This window comes from Arachis stenosperma, chromosome 2, assembly GCF_014773155.1.
Source record: "Arachis stenosperma cultivar V10309 chromosome 2, arast.V10309.gnm1.PFL2, whole genome shotgun sequence".
NCBI lineage: Eukaryota > Viridiplantae > Streptophyta > Magnoliopsida > Fabales > Fabaceae > Arachis > Arachis stenosperma.
Window position 1 is genome coordinate 11,472,584 of NC_080378.1, and position 13,817 is coordinate 11,486,400.

Here is a 13,817-nt window from a genome sequence, read left to right on the forward strand (position 1 = left end):
AAATATGTTACGGATCCGACATACGAATCCTACACCCGGAACGATTTTTGAATTCGATTATCCGGGTCCGACCCGCTTCGCCCTTCTAGAAGGCCCAGAACCGGCCCATTAGAGCTTATAACCAACAATCAAATTCAAATATCTCCCTTATCTTAACCAAATAAAAAAAGATAAGATAATTACCATCGCTCATATAAAGGGGAGCCCGAGTCCCATCAGGTATTCATTCATTCCTCACATCTTATACCTCTTTAATCCATTCTGACTTGAGCGTCGGAGTGTCTTTACAGGTACCACCCCCCATTGCTCCAGTCAGATAATCCGGCATCTGTCTCGATCTGCAAGTTTTCGATCCATCTCTCAACCCGTACCAAAGACATCTTGTAAATTGGCGCCGTCTGTGGGGAATTTGCAACGTCGTGGCGGCATGACGGATAACCCAAAATAGCAATCCTCAAACTCACTCACTTGATATCTTGCTTGTAATAGAGAGCAAAAAGGAAAAATATTTCTTTAACTTGCATCACCTTCTTAGTGATAACACACCTTCGCCCTACTCCAACGGCAAAATCCTAAAGGAACAATGTTTCTTCGACTTGCAATCACCTTCTTAGTGATAGCACTCTTTATGCATTTTCGCCCTACTCCAACGGTAAAATTCCAAATCCTCCGAGCCTAAAGTCTCGCCTCCTTTTAGTGGGACACCTCCACCTCTTGGACCCTCTCATTCACCACTCCCTCATTCGTCTCTCCAAGCGTCATGGCCCCATCTTCTCCCTCTACTTCAGCTCCATGCCCACCATGGTTGCTTCTTCTTTTGAACTCTTCAAACTCTTCCTCCAAATTCACGAGGTCACCTCCTTCAACACCAGGTTCCAAACCTCTACCATCCACCACCTCACCTATGACAACTCTGTCGCCATGATCCCCCTTCGGACCTTACTGAAAATTCATAAGAAAACTCATCATGAACGACCTCCTTAACGCCACCACCGTGGCCAAGCTCAGACCTCTCAGGAGCCAAGAGATTAAGAAAGTTCTAAAGGTTCTTGCACAGATGCGGGGTACTGTCAAATCGTGGCAGCATGACGGAGAACCTCGAGGAGCAATCCTCCAGCGAACACCCCCATTCAAACCCACAAAGTCCAACTCCCGAACTCCAAGATAACACTCCTCCCAGCCACGGGAGGAACAAGCGCCAGATAAATCCAAGAGCTGTGTCTCAGGGTGCAAAACCTCAAAGGCCGAGTTACACCCAAAGAATGGTACCACCCGGAGCATGCAAGCCAAGTGACCTCCAGGACTCGATCTCACCACGATACCAGGAACACCAGGCTGCCTGAGCAACGACACAGCAAACGGCACGACCGCATTGTTTCCCTAGACCTGAAACACCGACGCGGAGAAGACGACCGACGGCACCATCAGGAGGCCAAACGAGCTGGAAACATGCACGTGGTAATGGAAGCCATCCTGTTCACAGAAAAATCCTTGAGAGCCAAACTCCCAAAGGACTTCAACAAGCCCACTGACATGAAATACAACGGGACCAAAGATCCCCAGAAACACCTAACGGCCTTCGAGGCCAGGATGAACCTGGAAGGAGCCGCCGACATGGTCCGGTGTAAGGCCTTCTCGATAACCTTAGTCGGCCTCGCAATCAAATGGTTCAAAGCCCTTCCAAACAGCTCCACAACCAGCTTTCATGGCATATCCAGAAAGTTCATGGTCCAGTTCACCACCAGGATCACCAAAGCAAAACACCCCATCATCTTGCTCGGAATCATCCAAAGAAAAGATGAATCCACAAGAAAATACCTCAATAGGTTTAATGATGAGTGCTTAATAGCCGACGAACTCACGTACTCGGTCGCCAATCTCTGTCTAACCAATAGCCTCATAAATGAAGACTTCTAGAAACACCTCACCACCAAACTAGTTTGGACCATGCACGAAATTCAAAGTATCACAAGGGAATATATAAACGACGAAGAGGTAAGGCAAGTTGTGGCCGCCAACAAACGGCAGCACGGTAACACGGCACCTCATAGTAACCCACCATCAAAAGATACACCAAAAGAGCACCTCAAACCCGTGAATGCCAACCGACTACCCAGGGTTGGAAAGTTCTCGAACTACACCTCCTACCCGCGCCCATCACTGACATCTGCCACAAAATAGCGGAACGAGGCATCCTTCTGAAGGCGCGTTAGCTAAAGTAACGGACAGGTCGCAACAAGTTGCAACTACCACCGATGATATGTACATAAAATCCAAGATTGCTTCGACCTAAAAGACGATCTCGAAAAAGACATCCGAGACGGAAAGCTCTCCGAGTTTGTCAAAATCATTCGAGAACCTTGGAGAATTGAAAGAGAAAGATCACAAGAACGTGAAGGACGCAACTCGAAGACGATACGATAGGCATCTCAAGAAAGTCCAAAAACTGACCCCACCATAAGCGTAAACGTCATCACTGGAATGGACGCGCTAAAAAAGTCAAACTCAGCAATAAAAAAGGATCTCAAAGTCCTAACCGTAAGAAACAAAGCACCAATCTTCTCGGTTCTAGTGGCAATCACATTTTTTTTCCGATGACTGCCAACACGGCACTTCGGCGGAAGATGCCCCATTGATCATCTCGGCAAAAGTCGAAACCAGACTTGTGAAAAGAATACTGGTCGATACCAGAGCTGATTCCAACATCCTCTTCAAAGTAGCCTTTGACAAGCTGGGTCTCTGAAACGAAAATCTGCAAACCCACCACAACGGAGTTACCGCTTACCGGACTCGGAGACAAGTTTCTCAAACCAGACAATTCCATACTATTACTACTAACCATCAAAATCGAAAGGCAGAGGAAGAACATCCTCTCCGAATTTGTGGTTCTTAAGGACTCTACTGCCTACAACATCATCCTCGGAAAAAAGATGATCAACAACATATCCGCTGTCATCTTCACCAAATCCTAATCATGAAGTTTCAGTAGAGTGTGAAAACACCAGCTCGGCCCTCCGCAAGAGATCCCGAGATGCGGTAGGCATCTTTCTCGCCGACCTCGATGCACCCCAAGGCCAAAGTCCACGCAGAACCATGAGAGAAAATGACAAAGAAGCAGAGTGGGACCTTGCAGACAAGGTCAGGAGCATAGCACACCTACGGGAGCTAGCCCTAAAATAGAGAATAAGCCTAAGGTACAATGGTTGCACGGTACGACGAGATTTTGAACTAGGAAACCTTGTCTTACGACAAAACGACATCGGTCTACCCACTTCCAAAAAAAGGAAGCTCACTGGCAATTTGTTTATTCAGCCTATGACAAAAAAAAAAAATAATAACAATAATAAATAAATTTAATTTATCTGATAACTTTTGATAGTAGGTTAACTTTTAAAAAATACTGCACTCTCTACTTTATTTGGAGTGCACTAATTTTCGCCATAATTAAAATATAAACTATTTTTATTAAAGTTTTAATTTATTTGGATTTATAACAGTAGCACTATAACAATATTTATTTAAACACATATACATAATTTTATATTTAAGTGGAATTTATTAATATAGACTAAAAAAGTAATAAGATTATTTTGGTTTCTATAAACAAAGAATGCAATAATATTATATCTTTTACAATAAATTTTTATTACAAAAACCTTTTTAAGTTAAAAATAATAAATATTAATATTAATGAGCAGGTAACAACAAATTTTTATACTGAAATAATATTTGGCCTTTTATAAGGGTGAAAACTCAGATGCAGTCGACTTCACGTGAAGTTGATAACTGACAACTGTTAGATAATTTGACTGATTCGACTCATTTTTTATCTAATGCCTCTCAACTATCAACTTCAGGTGAAGTGGACTGCACTTGAGTTTCCACCTTTGTAAGGAACATGCTCAACTGCCGGTCACAAACACAAAGTGGCCGTTCGCAGTTCACTACTTCATTCTTCACCGGTCGTCCACCTCCAGCGCAAACACAAGAGGCGAGGTAGGACGCAGAGGTTCCTCTTCTAGCACCTTCCTCCGCCTCTTCTCTTCCTCACTATCTTCATCTTTCTGTCCACTGCTGGGCTGCGTGAGTTCACTTAACCTCCCATCTCTCTCTAACTTAATCCTTTTCCTTCCCCTTTCTTCTCTCTTTCCACCATTCCTTTCATTCCTTTACTTCTCTTGTCTCTAGGTTAGGGTTTTCCATTGTTTTTTCTTCTTTATAGTAATTTCCAAAAGCACTAACACAATGCTGTTTAAGTTCTGTCTTTTGCCCCTACGTTAGGGTTTTCCATTGTTTTTCCCTCTTTATAGTAATTTCCAAAATCGCTAACACAATGCTGTTTAAGTTCTGTCTTTTTTCCTGTTGTCATTGTATTTTTTGATGATGGTTCACTCCCTCACTCTTCTCTTTTCTAGTTCCACCTTCAACACAAACAAAGAAAGCAGAAGGCAGAGGTTGAGGTGCGGTCGAGGTCGCCACCGTCGAGGAAAGAAGGTACGAACTTCCCACGTTTTCCATATTGAATTTTACTAGTGTTTGGCCGCGCGATTGTGTTACCAAAGAGAGGGATGGCGAACACAGAGGAGGATGAGAAGGTAGGAGGCGGAGAATCCGATCTGGAACGGTGTGGTAGCGAAGAGCAACGAGAATGTAGAACAGAGAGGGAGAAGACGTATGAATGTATCCACAACTAATACTATCTACCACCATGAATTCTCCCTGAATGCTACTAGAGTTCTTCCTTTGGGGGGGGGGGGGGGGGGGGGACTTGAGTTCTTTGCATTTTAGAAACTTAGAATTACATACTAGCATTTGGTCTCAGACTCTAATCCAACAAACAAAATATAAAATATTAATTCAAAATGTTCAATTGGCGCGATAAATATTTAATTTTAGAGGTGACAATGGGGAGTTGGTAGGGGCAGATTTTTTACTTTTTGCCAACTACCTGTGGCATTGGAAAAAATATTAATTCAAAATGTTTAATTGGCGCGATAAATATATTTACCTCGGCCGATGGGAAGGCATTGAAGAATTTGGTTTAATGAAACATCGATTTAATTGGTTTAGCTTTTTCGATTAGCTAAGTTTTTCTGATCATTTTGAGTACTCCTGTCTTTTGGATATTGAGTTTGGCTCTATTTCACTTGTGAAAAATTGCAGATTTTTGGTGATTTGTGAAGGCTATTATTAGAACGGGACAGTTCGTCATTTTTGCTGTTTTTGGAGGAGCCAGTAGATTATTTTGCCCGTAGGTTGGTATTTATTTTTAATTAATCGACTTTTAGGGTTATTGAATATTAATTGAAATTGACAAATTAAGTAAAATAGAAATCATATATAAATTGAAGAATGATTGTATATTTTGGATAGAAATTTGAACAGTTATGATAGAGTTATAGGACAAGAGAGGCGAAATATTTTTGTTTAGGGACATACAAATCCTTCCAATTTGTTTGCGTTTGCTTAGTATTTAATGTGGGAAATAAGTTAATTAGAATTATTATGATTAAAGATGGTAATTATAAATTGTATAATGCCTCTCTATATTATGTAATGTGTTGGTGAATGTGTAAAAATAAGTTGATGTGTTTGAAATTTGAGAACTTTGGAGTGTCCAAACCGTAGGGAAGACTATGTCGAAAATTTAAAAAAAAAATTGAATAATTAAAAAAAATGAAACAGCAGATCTTTAATGACAAATAGGAGAAATTGTGACGCAAATAGCTCAAAATCGATCTTGAATATACGATATAGTCTTTTTAAATAAGGAGTTTGAAATCATCTTTTTTATTGTATTTTTCATAAATTATTGTTTTGTGTTTTCGAATAATGTTGTATATTTACTTATTATTTATTTTTGAATAAATGAATTGTATTATTTTTTATAATTTATTTAAATATTTCGACTTGGTATATTTAAAGACATGACAGGTACCAGAATATAATTAACTTATTTTATTTAAATATTTGGTACTGCAATAATAAATATTAACAAGCATAGACATAAACATTAACATCCATATATATCAAATCATCACTAGAACCATCCATAAGATTCACAGTAATAGAGATCATATACATAATAGAGGTTTGTGGAGTTAGGAAGTTAGCAGCCATGTACAATATACATATAAACGTGCTAGTTACTTACGATCTCTTGAATGCGCATCTGGGCTAAATTTTCCGAAGAAAAGGCCAGGTAACATATATAGACAGAAAATGTGCACATTTCGTAAGGCAATCCACGATTACCACAGATGGAATCATGTCCTTGAGACATTCTTGTCAACCCAGAAACAAAACTAAAGCTATACTCTTCTATTTCCATATTAGAATCTCCAAGGGTAAGAGAAGTCTAATGAGTTTTGGTGTTCAACTTTAACTTGGCACGTTAAGCATTGTGCTACGTGCTCCTCTATTTCTTTTTTTATTTTTGGCCACCAAAACATCTTTTCGAAGTCTTGGTGCTTCTTAATGATACCGGGATGTATAGCAAAATTCCCTTTATGTGACTTTTCCAAGATTTCCTATTTTAACTTTCAACGGTTTGGTATGCACAATTGATCTCTAAATCTCCACAATCTATTAGTATCAAGAGTATATCCTTCTAGTTTCCTAGTTTTTACCAGCTCTATCATCTTCAAAATTTCTCGGTTTTTGCCTAAGCTTTTCTTATCTTGTCCTTGAAGTTACATGTGGCTCTGAGTTTTCTATAATGTAAAGAGAAAAACAAGAGGAGATGGGGAGTTGGTGAGAAAAATGAAGAAGGTTAAAATAGAGTGTGGATCGAATTTGCTCGATACCATACCATATTGAAGGTCACAAACACCATTAACATGGATCTTGAAATAGACTAAGCTAATTTCGTAGTGATATAATTGATTATTACTTCTCTTCTATTTTCAATAGAACAAGTTTTGTTATGTATAGTTAGCGGACTAAAAGTATATAAACATTTTCTATTTTTATATTTAATTATTTTAGTCAATAACAATTTTACAATGATGATAGTACTTGTTACTTTTTTTTTTGACCGAGATATGTAAATAGTATTCTGTAGGAAATTAAAGAACTCGTTTCATACAAATAAACTTGTATATCTCATTAAATGGTTTCTTCTCGGTTTGATTGGAAATGGAAAAAAAAAAAAATGACAGATATTATTTCTTTACCTACAAATCAGAATATAAACAAACCAAGTCATTCGTTCTTCTTTTACACGAGTGATAAGAATTTTTATAGAGCTTCATTAAGTTAAAAATAAAACTTATTAATTTTTTTTTCTTTTTCTTGCTTTTTTTTAATGTACATGCATACAGTATGCATTTGTTGTAGGATTCGAAGTAAAGGTAAATCTGGAGGTGAAAAAGAACGGTATAAATGATTATTACTTTTCAGTCTACAATTTGGTATACAGCACGCTTATGATGTGATTCTAAGAAGGATCCGCATTGAGGGTTGAAATTCAGTTATAGCTTTGTATTTCTATTGTGTCGATACCAAACTCAACCAATAACAGGTGGATTAATAATACAGTTTCTTCAACTTTTTTTCCCTTAAAAGTATATTGGGATTTAGATATTTTTTTGTATTTTATAATTATAAAAGTATCCTGTGTGTTTTGGATGTTGGCGTAATTATAATCTAAGTAAAGGAACTATATAAGAGAAGGCACCTAGGAGAATGTCATGAAATATTTATGTCATTTTGATTCTCCATTAGATATTATGAGATCCTTTAGAAATTATAAATCTTTCAATCATAAGAATGTCATTTACACGAACACAGCTACACCTAACGAAAAGCCGCGATACCACAGTATCTTATCGGCTATGGTGCAACTAAAAGGTTTTTCATTTATCTAACTAGTTGGGGCTTGATTTTGGGAAAAAGAGTAACAGTTTTATTAACTTTATCTCTGTTGTGGAAGTTTATGACCTTGCATGTAAGGGGATTGAAAGCAAAATGATTTTTGGCAGTAATCCTTTACCTCCTCCTCATTAATTAAAAAATTAGATGATAACAAATAGTGACTTTGGTGAATTGGCTTTGTTTAGGACTCTCTGGTATTTTGACTTCGATATTTATTGGACACGCAATTTAAATTGTCCGACTTGTAGTATATATATATATTTTTTTTGTTTTTGTTTGTTATCTTTATGATCAGTTTGCGTTTGGATATACTTTGTAGGATTGATCACGCAGTCTTTTGGCTTTGGTGAGTAGAACTTATAGAAAAAATTATAGAAAATAACCAGTTTCCATGCTTTTTTCCCGATAAGTTCGACTCACCAAAACCAAAACATAGTGAGCATCAGTCCTACAAAGTATATCAAGAGACAAACTAAAAATAACAAACCAAAACAACAAAATAAAAAATATACTAGAAGCCAATTGAGATTGCGTGTCTAAAAAACATTGGAGTCAAATTAACAAAGAGTTCTGACGAAAAAATTGATCAGAGTCATTATTTCTTACCATCTAATTTTCTAATTCTGATTCGAAGGAGGAGATGGATTATGGATTACTGCCGAAGATCATTCGCTTTCTTTAAATCTAGTGTATTTCTCACATGCAAAGCCATAAATTTTCACAATAGAGTTAAAGTTAATGAAAGCGGCGACCATTTCCTCCAAAATCGGGCTCCAATTATTCAAATAAGTGAAAAATCTTTTAGGTGAATGGTAGTCAGTCTATAAGATAATATGGTACGAGACTTTTCCTTAAGTATTGCACCGTGTAAATGGTTTTCATATGATTGAAAAATTTGTAATCCTTAAAGTGTCTCATAGCAACTCTTGAAGGATCAAACTGAAGTAAATATTTTGTGATATTCTCTTTCGACCCGTCTCTTGTATAGTTACTTTCCTCATATTATAGTTACTCCAACGCCCAAAAACGCACATGACACTTCTGTAATGATAAGATACAAAAGAATATTTAAATCTTAATATACTTTTAAAAAAAAAAAGTTAAAAAATTATATTATTATATCACTTGTTTACTGTTGAGTTTCGTTTTCCATAGAAGTATGAATCACGTATGCCATAACTGTAAGTCCAATCCTCAATGCATATCTTCTTGTAATGATATAATAAGCGTCCAAGTGCTATATATCAAATTGTGGTTTGAATAGTGATAATCATTTGTACAGTTTTTTTTTCATTTTCAAATTTACCTTCAAATCCAGCAGCTAGTGCTTATTGCATGCATGTACCTTTAAAAATACAAGTAGTAAGAAAAAAATAATTAACAACACAATGATTTTATATTTAACTTAATGATACTACGTATAAATTCTTATCACTCTTGTGAAAAGAGAAGATAAACTCTTACTGGTTTCTTCATATTATAATTTCTAGCTAAAAACTAATATCTGTCATATCTGTCGTATTCTTTTGCCATTCTGAATTAAACTGAGGGAAAGCCATTTCAGCGATGATACCTATCAAAATCATGAGTCAAATAAAGCAAAATATTCAATGAGTCAATGAGATATACAAGTTTACTTGTATGAAATGAGTTTTTTAAATTTATTATATTTCATTTCAAAAGGTGACCAGTACTATCATCATTGCAAAATTGTTAATAATTAAGTATAAAAATGGAGAATGTTTAAATTGAAAAGAGAAGTGAAAAAAAAAACTTCGTAACAAGAAAAATCACTAAATAAAGTATATTAAAATTATGTGATAAAATATAATAGAAACATTTTAAATTTTTGAACCACTTATGATAAGTTAAAAGTATTTAGGAGTTTAGTTGTATGTACTAATAGTCAGCTAGCTTTCTCCTGTATGTTTGGTCCCTAAAGCTAAACTATATATAACAAATATTGCTCTATTGTAAATAAAAAAGAAGCAATAATCAATAATATCACTATGAAATCATCTGTTTCATTTTCAGCTTAGTTTATTTCAAGATCCATGTGACCTTCAATATGGTATTAAGAGCAAATTATCTATTTTGATCTTTTCCGTTTTTTCCACCACTTCCTCCATCTCCTCTTGTTTTTCTCTTTACATTTTGTTCATCATGACCACCGTCTCAAATCTCACAAACAAGAATTAATCGATTCCTATTCCTGATCAACTCGAAGAAAAATTCTTTTCTTCTTTGGCGGCAAATTGCCCTTTGTACTATCCTCTCTAGGGCTGCACATGGATAGGATAATATCCGCATATTCGCGGTAATTATCCTCATTCGATCCGAATTTTGTGGATATTATCCGATCCGCAGAGCCATCGGAACGGATCGAATCCGTACTATGGTAGGATCGGATTGCGGATTTGGCAGTGATATCCGCGGATCCGATCTGCAAATCCGCATATCTGCACATCACATATAAATAGCATAGTTTAAGAGTGTAAACCCTAATGTGATATGAATTTTAGCGAGTTATTTTATGAATTTTATGATATTTTGTTTTTAATTTTTTATGCTGTACTTCAACTTAGAATAATTAAACTTAAATCTTGTGTTATTATTTTATTTTTGTTATTTAAGAGAACTATTATTGAAAATATTTTACGAGTAAATAGGCTTAAACAGATAAAAAATGAATTTTCTGAATATTTTTTTGTAAAGACAGCCAAACAGAATCTCAAAATAGTTTTTTTTTTAATTTATGCGGATATACCCAATATCCGATGCGATCCGATGAGTGCAGTGCGGATAGGATAGAATTTTAGGCTATATCCGATCCGTGTGCAACCCTAGTCCTCTTTCGGAATCTTGGAGATCAACTTGATTCGAAGAAGGGACCATCTCTATTTGACACTGATGCAAACAAAGCTGCAGCTAAAGAATGTGCAACCTATGTAACATGGATTAGCAAGACTATGCAATTCAGACATGGTTATTTCTTCAATGGACATTTCTTTCCAGAATTGTATGGTTGGTTGCAACTGTGCTCATCAAATCTAGGAGCGCCTCAACACACATTTTGCTACACACACTAAGTCTAGAATCAAGTAATTGAAAACTCAATCAAATGATTATAGAGTACCTTCTTGAAATCAAGAAAATAATTGACCTTCTTGCTGTAGTTAGCTCTCCTCTCACCATGGATGAACTTGTAGATGCTATCTTGGATGGGATTAATTCAGATTACAAAGTGTTTCGTATTTTTGTTCCTGATCGCAAAGAGCCTTGGACCATTGCTGAACTCGAACCCTTCCTTACGACTTAGGAAGAGTGCATGATCAACTTGAACTTCCCTGGTCCAAGCCATCCTCACGCAAGCTCAACATTCAACTCAACCATCCGAATCTTTCTTGGCAAAAAAAAATCGTATCAGATGCCTATTATGTAGTCGTCTTGGGCATTCGGCATGGCAGTGCTACTTTCGTTTTCATCTGTCATTCAATAATCCATCATCAACATCGTAGAAGCAATCACCTACTCCACCGTTTGCTATTGTTGTTAATATTTATTGTTGCAGTACCATACATTTAAATAGTTGAAATATTTAAGTAAATTACAAAACAAAATAATACAATTCATTTATTCAAAAATAAATAAAAATTAAATGCACATCAATATTATTCGAAAACACAATAATTTATGAAAATATAATCAAAAGACGGTTTCAAACTCCTTATTTAAATAGACTATATAGTATATTCAAGATTGATTTTGAGCTATTTGCATTACAACTCCTCCTACATTTGCCATCAAGGATCTGCTGTTTAATTTTTTTTAAATTGTTTAAAATTTTTTTAAAATTTTCGAAATAGTCTCCCCTACTATATGAACATTCTAAAGTTCTCAAATTTCAAACACATACATCAGCCTATTTTTACATTCCGCAACACATTATATAATATAAGGAGAGATCATACAATATGTAATTACCATCTTTAATCATAATAGCGCTAATTAACTTATTTCCTACATCAAATACGAAGCAAACACAAACAAATTTCGCAACAGACAAATTGAAAGGATCTCTATGTCCCTAAACAGAATCATTTCACCTCTCTCATCTCACAACTCTATATACGTGTTCAAATCTCTATCTAAAATACGAAATCTATTTTGCAATTTATAAATGGTTTTCATTTTACTTAATTTGTCAATTTCAATTAATATTTAATAGTACTAAAAGTCAATTAATTAAAAATAAATACCAACTTATATAGGCAAGATAATGTTTTGGTTCCTCCAAAGACAGCAAAAACTGTCCCGTTCTAATAGTAGATTCCAGAAATCTACAATTTATCACAAACAATGAATGCTAGTGAGTGTGTTGCTTAGGGTTGTGCTTTGCAATGTGCAATTCTTAGTCCAACTTTTAAAGTACGAGAGTTTGAGGTAATATTTCCTTCTTTGTACTTTCTCTATTTTCACTCCAGAGGCACTCATGTAAACAATTTGTTGTGGAAATTTATTTGTTATTCTCTGTAGTGCTTACTCACGGTAAAACTCTGCATGCCATTTCGGGATCATGAGTTTTATCTTATTCTTCTTTTATAAAAAGGAACGTTTTCAATTATTTTTGCTATGTCTCTGCAGTAAGCTTCTCAGACACCAAGACTAAGTTTCCCTTTTCCTTCCGGTATGACATTGTCTTCTTAGGTTGAACTGTGTAGGTCAATGAAAGTTTCCTTTTGCAATTTCCCTTTCATGGAAAGGTTATGGGCCAGATGCACAGGGAAGTATTGGATCAGATACTCAGCAAAGTAGCCTTGTTTTCCCCAAGGGCAATGCCATTCCAAGATCAGTACATATACTGTAACTTGTATATGAGGTTTTTTTTTTCCTTGTTTCTGTTACATTTTCCCCCTTTTACTGGTCCTCTGACTCTCAAGTGCATGCAGATTGGTCCGTTCTAAAGTACAAAAACTGAAAGATCAAAAGTTAAAATGAGAGTTCATTTGATTTTGCATGGAATCGTATCTATTGATTCAGCAACTGTAAGGGTAAAAGCTTTAGTGATTTATTTTTCTTGTTTGACATGACTTCAGAGAGCATCTGCTCCTGTGATCTAATAAAAGTTTTCCTTTTGCAATTTCCCCAAGGCCAGGAAGAAGTTGACGTTCCAGTCTCCAAAGAATCAGCTGCAGAAAACACCAAGATTGGATACCGATGAATCCCCTGCTGATGGTGCTGCGCCTCCAACCTCCAATGACAAAAGCCTGTGCAAATTGACACTGATACCAAGGTTTGTCCTGGTGAAAGGAATACATAAGCATATGCAAGAAGCTTTCTGTTTTCAATCAATTTTGCATTCGTTAAATTACATGATAGTTTTGCAGATATGACCTCATCATTGAGTGTATGCGATTCTTTTTTGTTTTTTGGTGGTATTTCCATTTGTTCACATAATACTGTGTTCAACAATCTTGTATGCATATTATTTGCTCTCCTTAATAGATTTTGTGGTTCAGTATAAGTTGTCTAGCATGGTCAAGTCGGCATTTATAATTTGGCTTAGTGCGCCTTGAATGTTGTTGGTTCAGGGTCCGAAGAAAAAGGCTAAGAAAGCGAATATTCTTGTAGATCAAGTGGTTTATGGAACTATGGAACAAGTGGATCTCTAGAAAGCTGTAGAGGAGTTTGAAATGGCTTTGCAAGATCGCGGGATGGAAGAAAACAAAAGACTTGAAAATTTGATGTTTATGAAATGCGGGTCAAAAGTGTAATTTGGCAAAAATTGAGGGCTTAGGATTTAATTCGTCAAAAATTCAGTGGTCAAAGTGTAATTTGTCAAAAGTTGAGAGGTCAAAATATAATTTATTAAAAGTTGAGGGGTCAAAGGTGTAATTTGTCAAAAGTTAAGGGATCTATTGAGTTTGAAAAACTAAAATATT

The 13,817-nt window shown here is 35.9% G+C and overlaps 1 protein-coding gene across 5 annotated transcripts; it reads left to right on the forward strand.

Moving 5' to 3' along the window:
* The first annotated feature begins 10,841 nt into the window (after nucleotides 1–10,841).
* LOC130962141 (heat shock 70 kDa protein 15-like) lies at nucleotides 10,842–13,817 on the forward strand. 5 transcript variants are annotated; one of them, XR_009079734.1, is made up of 4 exons: nucleotides 10,842–12,318; nucleotides 12,639–12,920; nucleotides 13,026–13,168; nucleotides 13,467–13,817. XR_009079734.1 is itself a non-coding variant. In XM_057888242.1 (3 exons), exons 1-3 carry the CDS (start codon nucleotides 12,870–12,872, stop codon nucleotides 13,504–13,506), a joined length of 240 nt encoding a protein of 79 aa, XP_057744225.1. In that variant the 5' UTR covers nucleotides 12,346–12,869; the 3' UTR covers nucleotides 13,507–13,817. The 5 variants fall into 5 exon arrangements, 2 of the variants coding, with proteins under 2 accessions (XP_057744225.1, XP_057744226.1); XR_009079733.1 differs by lacking the exon at nucleotides 10,842–12,318 and having other exon boundaries at nucleotides 12,346–12,926; nucleotides 13,031–13,168; XR_009079732.1 differs by lacking the exon at nucleotides 10,842–12,318 and having other exon boundaries at nucleotides 12,346–12,920; nucleotides 13,031–13,168.